The sequence below is a fragment of the Ylistrum balloti genome, unplaced genomic scaffold (genome assembly GCF_031769215.1).
Source record: "Ylistrum balloti isolate Yb309-2 unplaced genomic scaffold, AGI_CSIRO_Ybal_v1 Utg371468, whole genome shotgun sequence".
NCBI classification, from domain to species: Eukaryota; Metazoa; Mollusca; class Bivalvia; order Pectinida; family Pectinidae; genus Ylistrum; species Ylistrum balloti.
The window spans coordinates 192,522-214,855 of record NW_026782765.1 but is presented as its reverse complement, the minus strand read 5'-3'; the positions used below and the strand labels follow the sequence as shown (position 1 = coordinate 214,855).

At 36.6% G+C, this 22,334-nt stretch overlaps 1 protein-coding gene across 1 annotated transcript in view; it reads left to right on the top strand.

The window, feature by feature from the left end:
* LOC132562632 (retinoblastoma-associated protein-like) overlaps positions 1-22,334 on the top strand; it is a 75,025-nt gene that overhangs the window by 12,261 nt on the left and 40,430 nt on the right. Inside the window, exons 8-16 of the mRNA XM_060227385.1 lie at positions 452-559; positions 1,208-1,308; positions 2,328-2,399; positions 2,930-3,039; positions 3,244-3,300; positions 8,643-8,730; positions 9,107-9,283; positions 9,639-9,753; positions 11,517-11,668. Of these exons, the coding sequence (XP_060083368.1) occupies positions 452-559; positions 1,208-1,308; positions 2,328-2,399; positions 2,930-3,039; positions 3,244-3,300; positions 8,643-8,730; positions 9,107-9,283; positions 9,639-9,753; positions 11,517-11,668 (980 nt within the window). The remainder of the gene's footprint in view (positions 1-451; positions 560-1,207; positions 1,309-2,327; positions 2,400-2,929; positions 3,040-3,243; positions 3,301-8,642; positions 8,731-9,106; positions 9,284-9,638; positions 9,754-11,516; positions 11,669-22,334) is intronic.

Below are 22,334 nucleotides of genomic sequence, written 5' to 3'. Positions count from 1 at the left end.
GTGGAAATTTTAGGCACTAGCAATGGTTTGCTAGTGCCTAAAACAGTTAATTTCGACCCCTGAAGAAGTAAGATTTGATAGATGATGTGAAATCTGGGATAATTGGCATTGAATATACATTATCAGGGTTTTCCATAAGAGCCGGTTGCCAGCCAATTTGACCAGCTTCTTTGATCATTTGGCCGCCTACACCAATCCAGTTCCGTGATAATGTTCCATACACGATTACATGTACACGGCAGGCCACCCCCACCTTGCCGTGTTGCGGTTCGGGTTGTCTTGCTTCACCAGCCTCCTACTTTCACTACACAGCCTACTACTAACAAAATTATGGAAAACCCTGCATTATGAACATCCAATAATTTGTAACAAATTGTGAGGGTAGGCCAATAAAAACTGATTTAATTGTGTGTTATGATAGTAAAGACATTGTAAAACACTATTTTGACAGGTGCTTTGTTGACAGATGAGCAGATTGTTGATGCCTTTTACATATTGGTGTGTTGTCTTGAGTATATCCTTCGCACAGTCCCTGCATTCCAGTTAAATCCTCCTTTTGGTAAGTGGAGCGCAGTTGATTACCTAAAGGTCTTTGGAGGTTTTTATATGCCAGTCAAAAATTTTGACAGGATGTATTATGGTATGCCATTGTCTGTCAGTCTTAAACTTTTCTTTGTCTGGAGATTTTCTCCCTTAGGTTTAAACAAATTATTCTGATAATTGACAGGCTTTAAAACCAAATAAGGAGATTATGTTCTGGTGAACAGCATAGTTTGCTGAAAAGTTACCAATAGGAGTAGTGTTTTTGAAGTATTCAGGTTTTATTATGAAAAAGAATTTCATCTGAGAGATAAATGGAATTATGTAATAATGAAGTTGTATCCAGTCTAGATAATTAACATGATAACTTATTTGTGTTTAATCATATAGCCTGCACGGTAAAACTTTCACTCTTAAACCAAGAGCTGAAAGTTGGTGGGGTGGGGTGAGTAGTTAACAATATTTCTTCAAATATTTACTAAATATAAAAAATGTGTTTAGCAGATTAAGCCTTTTACCATTTATGTTAAAAATTGTTTTCTAGGTATTTGAAATATCCATTTACATAGTGAATTTTTTTAAATATAAGATTGCAGATGATATAAGAAATAGTGAAATTGGAATTACTTTTCTTTGAAGTTTACAGATTTGATGTATTATTTTTCAGATGCAGTAGTAATGAACTATATAGACAATTCTAAAGTACCAGGGGCAAGTACCAACATGCTACAGAAACTAGCTGAGGAATTGAAATTGTGCTATGAAGAGGTATGGTTTTTGGCTCATAATAGTAATATAAGAAAATTATATTTGTCCATGTGGCATGTAAAATTTTACATGATCATAATATGAAAAATAAAAAAGTATCCTGTATACAGCAGGTCCTACTCCTGGAACTCCTATTACATTGCCAAAACACTGATGTTTGTCAGTTAGATTATCCTCGGACACTGGAGGAGTCGCAGTGATGGAAAACAAGTCAATCAACCAACCAAGAACTTTAAGTGGAAAAAAAGGGTGCAAAAACCAATATAGGTTGCCCAGTTCTAAAAGAGAGACTCCCCCATGATGTCAGACACACTATCAAGATTTGTTTACAATAGACAGATAGGAAATACCAAAATGCAAATTTTTAATCAATGAAATAGGATAAAATTATGTTATAGAACATTATTGTTGTGGCATTTTATCTCTGTAATCATTTACATGTACACGGTTATGTTGTACATATTTCTTCAGTTCTCTGAACTGGCATTTTTTGTTAAAGATAGATTTTTGATGTGATGAAAACTTTAGTTTTTTTATTGAAATGAACAATTGGTAATAGACATATGTAAACTTCTGGATGATTCACTAAAACAATGATTGAAAACTTGTACATTGTATATTGTACAGAAAAAGCCAAAATGAGAGAAATAAAAACATTTTCTTTTAATTTTGACTTCAACAAACTTTTAAAACAAATTTTGGCACATTGCACGGATTTATGAAAAGTGAAGATTCTTACTATATTTTGACATGTAAGTGGATTCCCTGTACTATGAATCATAAGTTCTTTGATAGGATTTGTCATTACTTTCCACGATGCTGGTACCCATTTATACAGCTTGGCTTGCTGAAAAAATTACAGAAAAGTATACTCTTTCATGTTGAGTGATAAGATATATATTGATATAAGTTGAGGGAATTGTTCTGACATGTAGAGCACTAGACCTTATGTTATTTGTGTGATAAAGACACCTGATTTTAAGCTAATTAACATGTCATTTTTTAAAAAAATATTTTAGGTGCAGTCAGTTCAAGTTAACAGAACGGAACCATTTATACAAAGTCTACCTCATACAGATGGTGAATTAGATGTAAGCGTCTTTACAATCACGTAATAATTTCAGAGTTGTTCTTTTTGTAACAAGTAATTGACAGTTTAGTTTAGGTTTCATAATAATAATTTCTAGACCAAACATATAGTGTGTTTTGCATGTCTTGTGTACAACTTTATGCCAGAAGTGAATAAGAGTCCAGTTACTATTGAATAAGTTTTGAATTTAAAGACAAGTAATTTAAGTGCAGTACTTTTGATATTTTTGGTTGTACCATTCTTGTGCTGGATAAGCTGCCAAAAGAAATATTATATGGAAACCTGTAAATAGAAAGAATATCAGATTACATTTCAAATTAAAACTATTTATCAGGTCAGCCATAATTGAAATCTGGAACTTTGATATTTGTATGTTGTTAGCAGGAAAGCCTTCAAATTTGTGGAATGTTAATGATATTGCTCTCCGTTTCACTTTGACATTTGACAATCATCCAGATTCCTTTAGAATTTCTGCTAATTTTCAAAATGTTGATGCTATGAAAACTCTTGTTGTAATTTATCCATTTCCAGATAAAGAAACTTACAGAATCATATGAGAAGCTTTATCACCAGGAGGGAGATATCAATGAACTGCGTTTCTTAGACAACGACCCTCATCTAGTAGCTTTAGAACAGCACGGGTAATAGAATAGGATAAGATTTATGTGAATGAACAGCATTTCTTCATTTTATATATTTGATGTATCAGTGAATGCCTAAGACACATGACTTATTGTATACGATGAAAACCTTAATTTTGTGTGTTTGATGTGTCAGTAAAAGTCTTAAGAAATGTGGCCCAGTTCATCTGTTTTAATCTATGTAACTATTTGTCTGTTTTGCAGTGAAAAGTCATCACCTTCCAAAGAAAACCATGCTGATCCACCCATGACACCTATTCGGTAATGTTATATTTATTGAGTTGGGTAAATATTTGTTGAGAAGTGATGGATTTGAGTTCATGTGTATATGATTAAGACCACATAGAAATGGTTTTCATCAAAACACAGAATATTCACAAAGTTTTCAATCATTGACACCAAATACAACGATGAAAATGACATGGCAGCAAATTAAATTCCAATACTTTAAGACAAGATTGATTCAAGTTTAATTCCTTATAGCGACTTTCCACCATTTTCTTGAACTTAAAAGTAAGAGCTGAGTTTTGCTTTAAGAATAATCATTAATGTTGATACATGTGCAATGAAAAATGGCAATTCAATGTAGTCTGTTGTTGACATTCATGAGTACAGTAAAACATGTTTATAACAAATCTTGAGGGACCAATCACGTCATCCTAGATACTCCAGAGGTGATGATCACTCATTCTCTGCACCCATGGAACATGTCATGGCAAAATGAAGGTTCCATGTACCACACCTTGTGGGTAAGACAAAAAGACTTGTCTGATGTACATCAAACGAATCTCGTGGTCACATGACCATATATTGTAATGGCTTTGAAGAAATGACTTTGAAGATTTGCTGTACATCAAACAAATCTTGAAGTAGTATGACAGTATATTGTAATGACTTTGAAGTTGGATGTCTCTCCTTTGTAGTCTTCAAAAGGAGCACCTCGGCCTGTGATTGGTCAGTTTTTTCTCCTGAAACCAATCAAAGTTACTTTGCTTGTTCCTTCAGTTTTGCCATGACATGTCCCAGGGCTGCAGAGAGCGAAAGTGATTGCAACTTTTTAAATATTGAGAATGCAAGAAAGTTTGTTTATTACAAGCATAGTTTGTTAAACACTTACAACAAATTTTGAAATAAATCATGCCAAACTCCAAATATCAGAATCAACATAGCCTAAAATCATGAAATTTTAATAATGTGCTAGAGAGGTCTGTTCATTTCATTTGTTCTATCATGTTGGATATTGCAAACAATGATAACATGTAAATATGTGTTTGCTGTGTATTGGCTAACTCAACATTGATATATCGGTATGCGGAGTGTCAGTTGAGACTTTCATTGTTATGGATTAATGTTTATTAAAATTGCCTCCTTTGTGTTTATGAAGCATATACATGGTTCTAAAAAAGTTTGTTTTGTGTAATGAGTATGGATGGTCTTGATGTAATTTTCTTATCAAAATGTGTAATGAGATTCTTTGACAATACACATGCCTATATTCCATGTTCCTTGTTACAATTGTTGTAATACAGAGTTGGGCCTCAAGTTGTGTTATTTGTTACAAATATGATGTTAGCAAGGCATGAAAGAGAACTCCCACGCAACCAATGCTGATTAAGTGATATATGTATTCATCAATCATTCTTCACAACTTGGTTTATTTGTCACTTGTGTTTATTAAGTGGACATGGGTTTGAACACTGTTATATACGTATACAACAAGTTATGTTGTTGGAAGGTTGGCGACACTCAGGTGTGACAATTTCCTGAGGGCTACTATGTTATATGGTCAGGGATTAGCTTTGATACTTGTCTGAGCAGACCTAGAACTTGTGACATTATAGGTATTAAGTTTTGTGAAATTTGTTATTTGTTTGAAATTTTATGTACATATGATACAGTATCTGGCAGGAAATGGAAAATACTATATAGTAGGCTTGAATTGGTTGTATCATGTTTGTTATAAACATGTTTTTCTGTACTGATGTGGACATGTACAATATTCAGACCTCAACCATCTGTTGATAACATTTAGGAGTACTGATGTGGAAATGTATTCAGACCTCTTCGGAAGTTTATGTTTATCTGAAGACTGCATTGATCCACATTTGAGGTATTACCAGAAAGATTTTGCCTTTTTTGTTATAATATGTATGACATTTGTGCATGATCTGAAATTTCTTAGAAAACAATCTGTCAGATTTGTTGCTATAAACTCCCCTGTTACTGGTGTCTTTAATTAACACTTGAGAACCAGAGGCTTGCTTAAACGTAAAATTCCATAAATCATTTTGTCTTGAGGGGAATTGATGCAGATTGTGAAGTGGTGTACAACTTAACTGTCAAATGTAATCATTTGTACTTAAAAGTGATATTAACAGACAAATAGGTTTATATCTTCTTCAGTACAGTGGGGTTGATTTGATTGGTCTAGAATTCACCATATTAGAGAGTTGTGATGCTCTTACAGGTTCTATCACTGACTTGTTTACATTTTATGCAATGCCACTGTTGCATGTCCGGTCCTCAACAGTATTCCCAATTATGCAATGTGGGTACAGACATGTTCCCCACCCCCTACCCCCACTCCCTACCCCCACTCCCTACCCCCAGCCAGTAAAATTTGAGACATTCACCTCCGGTTTTCAAGGATACTCCCATAGTATACTTTGTTAAAAGTAAATTAGACTCAGTACTGAGGTACTACAGGGGACACTGCTTATCATGTTAAACTTTCTCTTATGCAGGTAATACACAAATACCTCCTTATACTCTTTTAACTGCCTTTTTATGGTGTGTTTTTGGGCTGAGCAAATTTCTAAAGGAAATGAGTAGAGGGTATTTCATCATCCCCTTGTTGATGATCTAGTATACCTACTAGTAGTGGGAGTATTCTGGCTTTTGATTTCGGACTTGGTTTGTAAACTATGGCTTTCATTCCTTTTGTTTTTTAATTGCAGTTCATTGTTGTTGTTTTTTATACAAAAATTGAAATTCTTGTCCAATGATGTTGAAATACTACATACCTCTAGGATAAACATCAGTGGAAATAATCAATATTTTATTTACAATTTCATCATATAAATTGCCAAAAACTGTTATATAGCATCACTGGTTTGATTATTTAGTTTGTACGGTCAGTAAACATCTGTTGAAATATTTATTTTATGTTTAATTTTTAGATAAAAATGTTGTCATAATCATACCATAGATTCTAATGTAATTTACTTAAATAAAGTGTTGTATTATATACTCTGTCTAATTTGTATATTGTGAGAAACCTTTTCCCATGTTTTTTTTTCACATCAAGCTGGATTTGTTCTTAAATATTAATAGTATATATTTCACCTTTTATTTCAAGCATTTTTTTTTTGTAAATATGTTTTTCTTTTCCCATTGCTCATTTAACAAAATAACAAAAGTTGAATATTGATGAATATTATACCTCATGTAGTATTTTGATTTCATAACTGGTCATGATAAATGTAACACACATCGAGCAGAAAAAATTTCATCTAATTGATCAAATTATTCCATCAAAACTTGGTTGATGAATATTATACCTCATTTAGTATTTTGATTTCATAACTGGTCATGATAAATGTAACACACATCGAGCAGAAAAAATTTCATCTAATTGATCAAATTATTCCATCAAAACTTGGTTGATGAATATTATACCTCATGCAGTATTTTGATTTCATAACTGGTCATGATAAAAATAACACACATTGAATAGGAAAATTTTCATCTGTTTGATCAAATTATTCCATCAAAACTTTCTGGAAAAAAGTTGATCTTAGCTCCCTTGAGCTTGTGTGAATCAATCTGGTCATATTTAAAATGCTGACTACATTATAGACAAAAAGATTCATTGTATGTTCTGTATTCTAACATCTCTTGTAATTCTATATAATGATATATTTACATTTCTCATGAAACTACCAAGTTAGCATGCATATGTTCTGATGCCATGCCAAATTGTTATAATTGTCCTACTGGTTAAAATCTTTAAAAGATTTCCCTATAGATTGTGTTCAGCAGGGTGTCAAATTCAACAGAATAACCATACGGGTATATTTTGTCCCATAGGGTGTCAAATTCAACAGGTTAACCTGATCGATACACTGTGTCCTACAGAATGTCAGATAAGACAGGTTAATTTGACTGACATTGTATCCTACCTGGTGTCAGATTAAGCATGTAAATCAGACTGATTGATGGTATCCACAGCATGTCAAATGAAAGAGGATAACAAGACTGGTACATTGTGTCCACAGGGTGTCCGATTAGACATGTTAACCTGACAGGTACATTGTGTCCCACAGGGTGTCAGATTAGACATGTTAACCTGACAGGTAAATTGTGTCCACAGGGTGTCCGATTAGACATGTTAACCTGACAGGTACATTGTGTCCCACAGGGTGTCTGATTAGACATGTTAACCTGACAGGTAAATTGTGTCCACAGGGTGTCCGATTAGACATGTTAACCTGACAGGTACATTGTGTCCACAGGGTGTCCGATTAGACATGTTAACCTGACAGGTACATTGTGTCCCACAGGATGTCAGATGAGAGGTAAATTGTGTCCACAGGGTGTCAGATGTCCAGACATGTTAACCTGACAGGTACATTGTGTCCACAGGGTGTCCGATTAGACATGTTAACCTGACAGGTAAATTGTGTCCACAGGGTGTCAGATTAGACATGTTAACCTGACAGGTACATTGTGTCCACAGGGTGTCCGATTAGACATGATAACCTGACTGGTACATTGTGTCCACAGGGTGTCAGATTAGACATGTTAACCTGACAGGTACATTGTGTCCACAGGGTGTCCGATTAGACATGATAACCTGACTGGTACATTGTGTCCACAGGGTGTCCGATTAGACATGTTAACCTGACAGGTACATTGTGTCCCACAGGGTGTCAGATTAGACATGTTAACCTGACAGGTAAATTGTGTCCACAGGGTGTCCGATTAGACATGTTAACCTGACAGGTACATTGTGTCCACAGGGTGTCCGATTAGACATGATAACCTGACTGGTACATTGTGTCCACAGGGTGTCCGATTAGACATGATAACCTGACTGGTACATTGTGTCCACAGGGTGTCTGATAGACATGTTAACCTGACAGGTATATTGTGTCCCACAGGGTGTCCGATTAGACATGTTAACCTGACAGGTACATTGTGTCCACAGGATGTCCGATTAGACATGTTAACCTGACAGGTACATTGTGTCCACAGGGTGTCCGATTAGACATGTTAACCTGACAGGTACATTGTGTCCACAGGATGTCCGATTAGACATGTTAACCTGACAGGTACATTGTGTCCACAGGGTGTCAGATAGGACTGTTAACCTGACTGGTACAATGTGTCCACAGGGTGTCCGATTAGACTGTTAACCTGACAAGTCCATGGTGCCCCACTGGGTGTCAGATTAGACTGATCAATTCTACCCTATGAGGTGTCATATTCAACAAGTTTGACTGTACAAAGTTTGTATTATGAATAGTTGATACAATAGAGTTCTGATATCTGTAGTAGTGACATTTTTACTGATTTCCTGATCATGTTTCCATGTATTACAGAGCAGCATTAAATACCGTACAGCAGCTGAAAAACATCCTTAGCTCTTCACAGGATGAACCAAGTGCCAAATTGCAAGAATTTTACGAGGTGACTTTAGTATTTATAGCGTTTCTGATGATTCAGTTGTTGAAATATATAATTTTATAATTTCATTAAGTCATGAAAAATAGCTCGGACATTATTTTGTAAAAATGCCAAGGAAGTAAGTTTTTGTTTGGATGCAGATAAACAATGTTGTAAACAGTTTTTTTCAGAATTACATTTTTAAGTTAGTTGCAGGGGATGCAGATTAACACCAGTTTTAGAAATAAATCCCTTTGCGTAAAAAAAATAGAATAAAAATTAACTGTTGTTAAAACAATTATCACTGGATATTAAATTTGTGCATAATACCAATTGATATGTCTCTAAAAGGATTTGTCTACTGTTATAGTATAGTGTTTAATTTTTTTTTGATACACAGAAATGCTCAGGACAAAATCCTGCCAAAGATATTGCAGACCGTGTGGTGCAGATGGAGGAGGTTTTCATAAAACGGTTTGTGAACTTGACAAGCTCAAATCAGCAGTCTGTAGCAGAACAGAGGTTCACGTTGGCAAAGTGCCTGTATTACAGAGTGCTGGAGGCTATGTTACAGACGGTAATGATTGTAGTGTTATGAATCATTCTTTCATGTGAAAGTTCCAAAAAGAAGATTTTGATAATAGCAGCGATCTTGTTGTGCTGGTACTAATACTGTGTAAATTTAATGTAGTAACCCTCGTGCTCTTCTCACCTACTTAATTTCTTGAAACATTGCTTAGATTTAGATTTTGTTAGCTCACCATCTGATAATGATGGGCTGTTCAAATTACCCTGCATCCATAGTCCATCTGTCTTACATCTGTCTTTATCTGACCTTATGCAATTCTTATTTGGGCTATTTTTTGAGAAGTACTGGATGGATCTTTCTCAAATTTTCCTATAATTGTTGATTATTGTTGTGTGTATTTCAGGAGAAGGAGAGACTTTCCAAAACTGACTTCAGTACACTTCTGAAAATAGAAACTCTCCACAAGTCCCTTGTCGCCTGTTCTGTTGAGATCGTCCTGATGACCTATGGTGTGTCATGTAAGTGCTATGAAAAATTACAGCCTTTCAAACCTGCTTTGGGCCAAGTGAGCTTATGGCATACAGCTGCATCCAAAGTTGGTCCATCAATAAACATTTCCTACAAATCACTATTTTGGTCAGAAACATCAAAGTGTGCAGGGAAGTCAGTTTTGTATAAAAAGTGGGTCTTGGCCCCTAGGGGCATAAGGGGCGTGGAACATTAGGGGAAATAGAACAAATTCTCTGAAATTCTTCTTCCTGTGATGGAATGTATGGATTCTGTCTCAGTTTGGCCGTAAACATCTTTTAATGAAGGTTAATTTTTTATGGAAATGGTGAGCATCAGCCTATTGGACGGAAGCCTAATTTTTGAAATAGAGGAAAGTCTTCTTGAAATTTTTTTTGTATAATTGCGTAGATTTGGTCTGGAGCATTCTGGTATTAAAGGAAATGAATTTTGTATATACATTGGGTGTCTTACCCTCTAGGATGGGAAGGGCGGGCCCAACAGTGGAAATATAGCAAAATTCTTAAAAACTGAAGCTGGCTTGGGTGAAGAAGACATTTTCTAGGTCATCTGATCTATGGCCATCATGCTTCGTCATATTTGTCGCCCACCATGCGCTGTGCTCCGTCCATTGTGCGTAAACTTTTGCCAAACTTCTTCTCAAATTCCATCTATGGGATTGAGCTCAGATTTGCATGAAATGATCCTGAGATGGTCTTGACAAAGTGCTGTTATTTTTTGGGTATGTTTGGAATTCAAGATGGTCGCCATCTTAAAAAACATATTTCTAACTTCTTCAGTTCCACTGGTGCCATTGTGCCAATAATTGGTTAGAATTTTAAGGAAAGGTAGCCTTGTCAAAACTTCGATATGGCAGTCTGGGAGGGTATTTGGTAACATGATTGTGCAATCATAGTTTTCCTTTGCAACACCTATTTTAAACTTCATCTCAAGTTTCACCTGTTGGATTGAGCTCCAACTTTACTGTCAAAAAGATAGGAAACACTTGTTACAGTTACCTACTACTCACCTAAACTACCATCTGCATCATGGAAAACAGCTTCATAGTAAGATTTCATTCAACGTAGACAAAATAACCCTTTTCCCTGCTGAAAGTTTTTGGAGTCAGATGACCTTTAAGGACCATGGGCCTCTTGTTTGTGTAAATGGTTTGGCTGATCAACTGTTGGCAGAGGGATGGGGCCACATGGGGAAGTACATATAAACCTTTAGAATTCCTTTTCCTTAAACTAGGATGAAGCAATTTCAGTCAAAGCCAAAAGAGCATTACAGGCCCTTTGTACATCATGTGTTGAATTTGCAAGAAATTTATTCAAAATAACTTGTGCAATGGCACTCAGAAGGCAGATTTATAAAGACTGATATTGGAGAAATATTTTTCATTAATGGCAGAGTTCAGGGTAATGGTTTTTTGACTCCTTAAAGATACATTTGAACTAGTGAACATAGTGAGAAATTTGTTTCCATAGGAGTTGATGGATTTCCAGTTAAGTTCCTTACATTTTTCGCTATATACTTTGCACTTGAGGAAACACTTCCTTGAGACAATTCCAAGAAGAACTATTGTTTCTGTAATATCTTAGAAACTGAAACTACAAGAGATCGAGTAGTTCATAAAAACTAGTTTGAATGCAGGGTGTCATTGCTGTTTGGTATGAAGTGTTCTTTTGTTGTAGATTGTGTTATTGGTGAGCCAATGATCGTAAAATAGTACAAATATGAATTATAAAATGAAATATTATAAATTGATCAGGGAACCCAGTCATAAAGGCTCTGGCAGCTGGAGATTCCAAGTTTGCATTTCCATGGATACTTGAAGTGTTCGAAATCCATCCATACGACTTCTACAAAGTGCTGGATAGTTTCATCAAAGCAGAGCCAATTCTGACGAAAGAAATTGTAAAGGTATGTTAATAGATAGGTAGGCACTTCCTCAGTAAGCCTATACTCTGTAATGGGCCCACCCACTCCATTTAATTCTTCCATGAAATGTCAGTAAATGATGTTTGATTGCCTGTCTCCCAACCTGAGTCTGAAAACGAGAGGTCAAAAGTTTCAAATGTTTCAACATACATTCGAAACTCGTTATCTTGAAATTCAAGGGACTGTGAAAACATATAAAAACAACTCCATTCAAATATATTTGTTTCTGTTCTGCACATGCGTACAATACCCTTACTGACCAAGCACATATACATAATATATTTTACGGAATGACAATAAAAGCAAATTAAATTTGCTTTTGATACGCTACAAGAAACGATGTAAAAAGATACAGATCATATCATTATGACTTTATTGGGAATAAATAAGCATATGAAATATGTAGCACTAGAAAGTTTTTACCTGTTAGAGAAAACGTTGTACAAGCACTAGACTACAAATCACGCAGATTTCAACTCTATTAATGAAAAATACTTTCAGCACTTCATTGTACAAACACTAAATCTTGCAAAGCTCCCTATCACAGTCCTTTAGTAAACAAGATTAGAATTAATTTTTCTAAGAATTGTGTGGGATCAGATTTCGTCAAAAAGTTTGTACTAGTTTGATGGTTTCTTTTTCATCTTTCTTGAAGATGTACACAACCAACCTAAAATGTTTTCATGTTTTGTCACTGATACAGGATGGTGACACTAATTAAGAAGCCAAATTGGATAATTAAACTCGTAATTAAATGCTAGAGACCAGGTGTTTTGTGTACGATGGACTACCGATACACTGCAATTAGCCATGTTTTATGCACAGTTGATTTTCTACTGTGTGTTTTTATTTGCCAATTTTGACAGAAGATGTGCCGATGTTTTGGCAAAAATTAATTTCTAGACAACTAATTACTTTTCCCTTTTTTAGTCCCCTGCCGGTGAAACCGGAGGGGAATATAGTGTTTCTCCGTCTGTCTGTCTGGATGTTGGTTTCCAGACGATGGATTTGGATGAAACTTCAAACCATGGTAGTTTATAAGGCAATATAGTGTGGGATTTTGTTTGGGGTCAAAAGATCAACTACAAAGGTCACTTACTAAAAATAGAAATTGACACATTTTAGTTTCCGGACAATAATTTGAGAACGGATTGATGGATTTGGTTGAAACTTGATACACTGGAAGCTTACAAATGATAAAACAAGACACTTCTAATACAGAACAAGTTCTACATTTCTTGGAAAAATAATGTATTTATACTGCAATTAGATCATGGGGCCAACCTATAAAATCGGATCCATAGTAAAGGGTTAGCTTATTGCAAACAGTTAAGTAGCATTTGCTCACATTTGCTTTACAACAAAACATTGGTGGGCTTATTAGCAGACATGGGCTTATTTGCTGATAAATACAGTAATTTATGGCAGGGACATGTGTTGTATGCAACACTAACTGTAAGCTTGTTAGGTCGCCTGAGCTGAAGGCTCATGGTGACCTATTGCCATCATGATTTGTCTGTCGTTGTGCGTTGTGCGCCGTAAAATTAGGTAAATCTTTAAAAATCTTCTTCTCATGAACCAACAGTCAGATTAAATTCATATTTGATATTTAGGGTCCTTATGGCAAGGTCTACAAAGTTTGGTATGAAAAAAAAAATGGGTCAAAAACGGCCCCACTAGGGGGTGCTCAAAAGGGTAGAAAATTCAGCTTTGACCGATTTCAACCAAATATGGTAGACAGCATCCCTTAGTGAAAGACATATGAAATTATGTTGAAAAAAGTGATAATGTCCCCTTTGGGGCCCATAAGGGTCATTAAATGACTACTTCTCAAGAACCAGTGGATGGATTTTGACCAAACTTGGCACAAAGCATCCCCATGGGAAGCTGCTTCAAGTTTGGCTATGACATTATGGACTTCCTCTCAAGAACCATTGGGTGGATCATGTTCAAACTTGGTACAGATGTTTTACACTTGGTCCTGCACAAGTGTTGTTACATTTTTGCAACATTTTAAAATCCCCAGATTATTGACATATATTCCTCAGGTGACCGTTAAGGCCCCTTGGGCCTCCTGTTGATTGAAGGGACTGAAAAATTGCTTTGATTCACCAGAAATTTGGACTTATGTAGTTTGAGTCATCCAAACTAAAATTACAAAGATATAGAAGGAAAAAAATTGGGACTTGAAAATTATTTTGACTCAATGGAATTTCGGCTCAAGAGATTTCGAGACAAGAAATTTCATCTGTATTCATCTACATTTCTGGGAAGTCAGGGATAAAATATATTTGTTCGATAGATTCTTGAAAGGGAATTTTGTAATAAAAATTGTTGAGTCATTTTCAAGTCTTAAGATCATTTATGTTATGAGACATACATGTGCAGTAGACAAGTTTACAGGTAATGTGTAATGTCGCATACTACATGTTTTGCAAAATTATCGCATGTCACATACAAAACTTAACAACATCTATTTATTAGGTCACCTGAGCTGAAGGCTCATGGTAACCTATTGCCATCATGATTTGTCTGTTGTTGTTAACTTTTCACATATTCAACTTCTTCTCAAGAACAACGGAATTGATTTTGACCAAACTTGGCACAAAGTGTCCCCATGGAAAGCCGCTTCAAGTTTGCAAAGAAAAAGGGCGTGGCCCCAATAGGGGCCCCAGATGGGGGAAAAAGGGGGTAAAATTAGGTAAATTTTTAAAGTTCTTCTTCGCATGAACCAACAGTCAGATTAACCACTGGGTTGATCATGTCTAAACTTGATACGAATGTTCTACACAGAGTCCTGGCAAGTGTTTTAACTTTTTGGGGCGATTCAAAATCCAAGATGGCCAACCTGGCCTCTGTTTGGCTAAGACATTTTGGACTTCCTCTCAAGAACCACTGGGTGGATCATGTTCAAACTTGGTACAGATGTTTTACACATGGTCCTGCACATGTGTTGTTACATTTTTGCATCATTTTAAAATCCCCAGATTATTGACATATATTCCTCAGGTGACTGTTACGGCCCCTTGGCCTCTTGTATTAATATGGGGTGGTGATCTTAGCTTACATGTAACATTGTATTTCCTGCTTACTCCTTCGTCTCTAAAGAAGTAGGTATAGAAATTTTTCAGTTCTTGTATTTCTATATTAGTTAAATGTAGAAGTATGCTATTGTTACACTTTGTGTTTTGGTGTACACTTGTATTTTTGGGAGTTTAAGCAAGCATCATTTGTAGTTATTTAGTTACTGAAATTGTTTTTTCAGTTAACTATATGAAGATGATAAAAGAATTAGATAGGTTGATATATACAGTTAACACTGATCAGAGTGCGAAAAATGCACTCTTCCACCCCTCCTGGACGGGTGAAAAACGGCCCAGGCCGAGCAGTTCTTCAACTGGGCTTATCACTTAGGATGAGTGCAATTAGTTTTTAAAAAATGTATTTTTCCATAAATATAGGCACAACGTTACGTAAAAAGATCAACCAGTCTTAATTTCCATTATTTACCGTAAATTTTCGCGTATAGTGCACACTTTTTCAAGCTAAAACTGTTGTGTTAAAAAGAGGGTGCGCATTATATGCAGGAACATGCCATTCTTGGGGTTATCATTCCCGAGTTCTGCTTCCGGCATATTGGATTGCCTCCCTTCACATAGTTAGTTCACATAGGAAGTTTTTGGGCGATTGTCGTTCTGTTCATAAATCGTACAGCCCATCCCATCGATGCCCAAAGTTGGTGACCCCATGACCTCTCTTGATCTGCATGGCCCGCATGCGCAGTTCTGTTGTACTGGCAGTGATGCCGGCATCTCGACGATCGCATACAAAGTTGAACAGCTCTCACTCCATCTCTGGGTGTTTCGCTGTCACACCAATGTCAGCCCTTCTGGTCAGTGGTTGGAACTTTAGACATGTTTTTTTTTTTCATCTGTGCCTTGATATTTCACTCTGGAATGTCGAAGTGGCGACCGGCGGCACGAAACTCGAAGTCTCTCGGCATAGTCAATGGTGTACGCTATCTATAATTAAGTACCTTTGGATACCGCGGTAGGTACAGATATGGGGACAAGGTACGATTGAAATTTTTCAGACAGTTAAAACAACATAATTTTCTGAGCAATAGTACGCGTTTAGCCGAAGCCGGGTGTCATCAATCTCCTCATACTCAATGTGTTTGTTACCTGTTAAGAACCGTTAATTATCCAATTAGCCAAAACCTTTCATGCTTGTTAAGTCAGGCACCTGGGTGAATTTGTTTACATAAGGTAATTAAATATGTTAGGGTCACGATGATTGTGGTTTCCTAATTATCAATGGATCAAACCACAACTGTTTCGTTGCGGTAACCAGTAATCAATTAATCTCTGTGAAGAAAATCTTTTCTTTTTTTTATCTGACCCCAAAAAAGTACCTGCGCACTATACCCGAGTGTGCACTATACCCGCAAATTTACGGTACTTTCCTTATTGGAAGTTAGTACATGTATGTGTACCACACAAACAACAGAGCATAGCATGGTGAGTGCGCACCCGATTCAGGTCATCAAAGCATTTCATTTAGGTAGATTGATATAATAGGATAACACATCTCCGGACATAGCACTGTGTTTCGGAATTAAAAGAATTACACATCAATATTTAGAATTATTTTTATTACAGATGTAAGTGAAAACAATTCAAATAAAGACAACAAATTCAAATGACAAATGTCATTACAGTCGAGACCCAATAATCCGTGCTCCGTTGGTCCGGAAATCTCGCAGTCCGGACGAGAATCGATGGGAACGGATTTCCGTAATGTTATTTTGAGCTACTAATCCAGAAATCCGGATTCGCAATCTGGGCACAATTTCCGGGAACCAAACCCAGAAATATGGTCTTTTTTGAGTCAATAATCCGGATGGAGAAAATACAAAAGAATTTTTTTTTCAGAAAAAATAGACCGCTATTTCATCTTACCTGACTGGGGGCATTGTCCGTCACACATGATTGTATGTCGATTGTCCCAAGCTGACCTCTGTCTAATGTCACCGTAAAATGTTTGCACTGTTGCTAAGTCGTCCTATTATAAACTGTTTTCCAGGGTGAATGAAATTAATAAAAGCGTTTGTTTTGAAATTGGCGTTGTTTATCCTTTCGCCATAATGTCGATCTCTTCAAAGGAACAAACACTATTTTGGGAATGCAAATATGTGTTTTTGTTCAGCTCAAATGCACACAATGCTGCGACAGAGAGGTTCCCACAGGTAAATCACACAGTGGCGCGACCACTCGGCTTGGACAATGATCAGTGGTATAAAACCTGTTAGGTAACCTAGGTGTAAATACTAGGATAATTGGATTAACGGTGTTCAGTGATTACGTGAATTCTGTTCAATTGTCTGCTTTTCAAAATATAACTTGTGTATAAATTCTGCCCGGGACCATTCGGAAGATCATATCGCTTTCAGCCACTCATAATACAGTAACGCATCGATTTATCTTTTTTGTTATAAGATTTATTTTTACGTTTGAAATCTTTTTATTATTTATTTACTTTTATTTTTTTTGGTAATCGGTATCTATTTGTCATTTACAGTGTTTTATGGCTTCCCCCGCACCCAAACACCGTCGTGTAGAAATCCCTGTTAGTGTTAAGAAAACTATCTGCCAACTCATTGACAAAATGCCCAAACTCATCAAAGGAATGTTTGAACCATGTATAAACAATATACATAATATTTCACAAACATGCATCTTTCAAACAACAAACACGACGTGAATATGTACCATGTGCAGGCATATGTACTCAGTCTGGCATACGTGATCAACACCTCTGGATGGTAATGACAAGTTCGACGGTCATCAAGGTCATGTTCCAGCAATCTGGAAGATTCACAATCCGGACAAATACTGCTGGGGACCAATGTGTCCAGATTATCGAGATTCGACTGTATATATCAGATTGTTCATTTGGTAGATTGAATACAGATTGCATTTGCATGGCAGCTACCGTTTCTTATTTTATTTTCCATCTTTTTTCTCATAGTTAATGTCAGCAATGTAAGTTGTATTCTTCGCAAGGCCTACTGAGAAAATGGTAAAACAAACTATCGATGCCTTCTTTACTAAAGTTGGTACTAGCAGTGAGAGTAAGGAGAGGCTCTAAAGTGACACAATCAACAACCCTAAAGAAGAAAAAATCAAAATTTCAAATCTGAGTGGACGAAGGAATTTCCATGGGTTAAATATGACGAGGAAAAAAATCAAATGTATTGTACCACTTGTCTTGAATTTCCTACTATAGCAGACAAGGATAGTGACCTTTTTAAGGGAACCGGGGGTGCAGGAAATTTTAGTATAGAAACTCTTACTCATCACAACAAGTCCAATCAACATGTAACGTGTCATGAAAAGATACTTGGTAGTTGACCAGATTATGTTGGGCCTTTAAAGAAATATCCCTTACTCTAAGTGATAACATACAAAAACAAATTTGCTGTCAGTTCAACACTACATTTTATGTTGCAAAGCAGGGTCAGTCTTTTAAATCATTTCAAGGTCTTTGTGATTTACAGGGAAAAAATGGGGTTGATCTCGGTCCAAAATATAAAAATGATAAGGTATATGCGACCTTCATAAAATCAATAACTGAAATTAAAGTCAAATCTGTTGTGGGTGAGTTGAAGGAAACTAGGTCTATTTGTATTTTGTCTGATGGTAGTACAGATGCTGGAATAGCAGAGCAAGAGTCAGTATTTGTTAGGTTTGTGGATTCTCAATCAGGCTATCCCAAAACACATTTGTGTGACGTATTGCACTTGAAATGCTACTGCTGAGGGGATATTATTAAGCGTTGAGAAGGGTTTGCAGGCTGTTGGGTTATCTAAGGCTGATATTGAAAACAAAGTTGTTAGCTGCTTTTGACGGTGCTGCTGTAATGATGGGCAAGCAATTTGGTGTTGCTACAAAGTTAACAGAGAAAGTTATCAATCCATTGCATTGCACATAACTTGAAACTTAGTGTTATGGATGGTCAGGGTTCGAAATTAACTATATACAACTAGCAAAATTCCAGCTAAAATCTGGTAATTGCTAAATGGAAAATAATGAACTAGCAAAATTTTGCGAGTGGAAATGAACTATACCTAATCACTATTTTTGACGAAACATCTGCCACAAAATGCCTTTCTTTGTCTGCCTTTAAGTGAGTAAATAGGTTACAAACGTTAAAGTGACATAGATTATCAATACATTCGGAATTCCTCCAGTTTTTCCCTTGATAGTTATGTGTAAGCCGAATAAAAAGTTGTCTTGGAAAAACTCTACGATTTCTGTCTGCTCATCATGTGAAACGCGACATATCAGCTATGATAACAAACTTTTTCAAAAGGAAAGCATCTGACAGTGCTTGCGGTGACCAAGACAATAGTCAACAGCCACAGCCTGGCCCTTCTGAAAAAAAATCGTCGAAATCGGAGAGCGTTTCTCCTGACGCTGCTGATATAAAATCACCGCCACAACAACGTGCATATACGGCCACGTTAAAAACGGTACAGAAATGAGAAAAAGAATTGAATTTTATTCTAGACACAACAAATCATCTAGTAACAATGTTGTTAATACAGTATGGCGCAATGACTGCCGGGAACATGGAAGATAGTTGTCTTGATAATAATTTATTGAAATGATCATTAATGTGAACAATTTTTTAAATAATATAAATTTGGGTACAGTTACATTTATAAATGGATCTGATCATATGACAGTCAGATTAGATGTAGCTCATACATGAAAAAAAGAAAACTGATAAATTCAAAGTTATATAGATTTAAAATGTTGATACAGGTAGCAATCAGCCATTCTTATCCAATGTCTTGGATAACTTTTCCAATATCACTCAGTTCCTGAAAAACTCAATATAACAGTAAATAAAAGTCAAACCTATTCACCAAAAAATTGCTAGTTTGTTCATCATTTTTGCTTGTGGAAATTTTAGGCACTAGCAATGGTTTGCTAGTGCCTAAAACAGTTAATTTCGACCCCTGGATGCTGTAAAGACAGTTCCCTATTTGCAGCAATTTGACAATACTGTTAAAAATATCTTCAAATATTACTATTATTCTCCAAAAGGCATATTTCAATGGAGTACAGCAAATCTGTTGGTTAGCCAGTAGGCACAGGTCTTTGATTGCTTTTGAAGCACTATCCTGCTGCTTTCTACCACTTAAAACATGTTGGTCAAGGATCTAGAGAAGATGCAGCAAAATCTAGAAGTCTGTTAACGGAATCGAAAACAGACAAGTTTGTGAAATTTTTATATTTCATGCTTGATGTTACCGCAGTTTTGAAAAATCTCAGTGAAAGCTACCAAAGGGATGACTTGTTTGTGAATTGAAGTTGGAGTTGGCTTGTTGGAAATTGTCAGAATTAAAAGAAAATGGCCTGTCATCATCAAAGTACTTCAGTAAGTTTGAACATAATTACACAGATGGTGTTTTAAAATATGGACAGTCAGTTGCTGTCTCTAAAACCGGAATAGATTTGCAGGCAACAGTCACTAAATTCCTTGACAGTGCCATTCAATATATCAGTGATAGATTTGGATCTTTGCAGGTTCCTCCTTTCAGTTGTTTTCAAGTTTTTGACCAAACTTTATGGCCAGTCTTTGAGATTGATTTAAGATCATTTGGCAATGAACAAGTTTCTGATCTATTGGTGCACTTTGCTCCATGTTTAAGTGAGCAGGGATGTTCAGAGGCTTCTAAGCAGTGGCAAGAATTGAAAGAGACGGGGAACAAAAAGTCCTCAAATTGCTTATGCTAATTTGTTGGCACTTAATCCAGACAATTTGAAGTCCATTCTAGTCCTTGTGAACATTATGATGATACTCTTACCTTGCACTGCACTCTGTGAAAGAGCCTTTAGTGTGATGAATAAGCTCAAAACTACATATAGATCTCAGATGAATCGGGTTACCCTGCACAATCTAATGAGGATCAAACTGGTGTCAGACACTTTGTCTACTTTTCAAGCTGACAAAGCAGTCTACACTTGAATTCATTCTGCTAAAACAAGGAGACATCTTTCATCATCTCATCAACAATCTGAGAGGAAAAACAAGTGAAGTTGATCAGCCACCTGAAATGGCAGTTGTATCTGATGATGAATAAACTGAATGATTACAGATTAAAATGACACTATACTTATGTAGCTCAGCTTGGTTGTTTATACGATAACTAATTTGCCATGATCAACAAAAGAAACCAATAATGTTAATTGATATCATGTTTTGTTATTTTTACTATAATGATCATACATAATAAATGGGACAAATGGATTTGGTCTCGGGAGAAGAGGTTATTGTACTGGGCTCATCCTGAGGGACGAGTGTGTTTTCAAAACATTTTCTCGCCTTGCTGATTTCAACGATTCATGCCAATGGACCCAGGGGGGTTTCATTCCGCTAGCCAAATGCCTGGGACTAGTGATTTTCAGGTCACGGCTAGCTGTTCCATGACACTGACTAACCCATGGGTTAGTGAAATTTTTCCTCTCTTAATCTGCATTAAAAGCCGATCTGTTTCTGTACACAGTGGTTAGGGTAGTAAAATTTTACAACCACAGGTGGTTTCCATCGGTCCATCAAGATTCTCAGATGTAAAGAAATCTTCATCTAGGTGTATCAAATGCTTGGTTATGTCATAGATGTAGATAAAATTTCAGGGATGAATTAGATAAGAATTGTAATATGAAGAAACAGTAGGTGAACATGTCACTGACTTTTTGATATGCCGTATTTCACCGCAAATAAGCCCCCCACCACTTTTTCCAATTTGCCAGGAATAGGGGGGTATTCGCAATTAAGCCCCCTCCCCCCTTCTTGGAAAAAAAAACATGTGCGACGATAAAGCAGTACTTACATTTAATCGCCAGGTGTAATTATTAAGGGTTTGTTTTTGTAGTGTTTACAGGTGACCACTTTTTTGTTATTTAAACTGGTGATAATTAGCTAACAATCACAGCGACTGAGCGAGAGGGCCTCGCTCAAAACTTGCTAAAACAACAGTGTCGCTTTGACCTGTTGAGAAGACTTTGACATTTTGAGTCCCAAGCCATGTCAGTGTCGTTAAACAGAGAGTAAAAATCCAACCAAGACACAAATCATCATGCCTGCTTCACGAAGACGTTACTCAGTAAAGGAAATGTTGGACATCGTCAACTGGTTCGGGGACAATGGCCGAAATCGCCATCAGACAACACGAGAATTCTCTGTCGACAGGAAACTCGTCAGACAGTGGGACAGAGACTTTGAGAAACTCCCTGGCCATGGAAAAGGAACAGACTCCAAGGTGAAGAAGCTTGACACTAATCCAGCACGTAGGTCCATTAAGATTGATGACGCCGTGTTTAACTGGTTCGTTGAGGAACGCGCTGAGGGTTGAGCCGTCTCCGGGTATCAACTACAGTCCAAGGGGAGAGAAGTCGCCAGGGTGACGCGTGTGTGGGGACCAAACACGGATGATGTGCGTCATACATATTCTGGGCAGGTGTGTGGCCTGTAACTGTCTAGGATGTCGCACCGTCTTTGTGAGGATGTCGGCATGGACGTCTGCGAGATCGATGAGGTCCTACAGCAGGAACTTGATGCGACACGGGCCCACGGC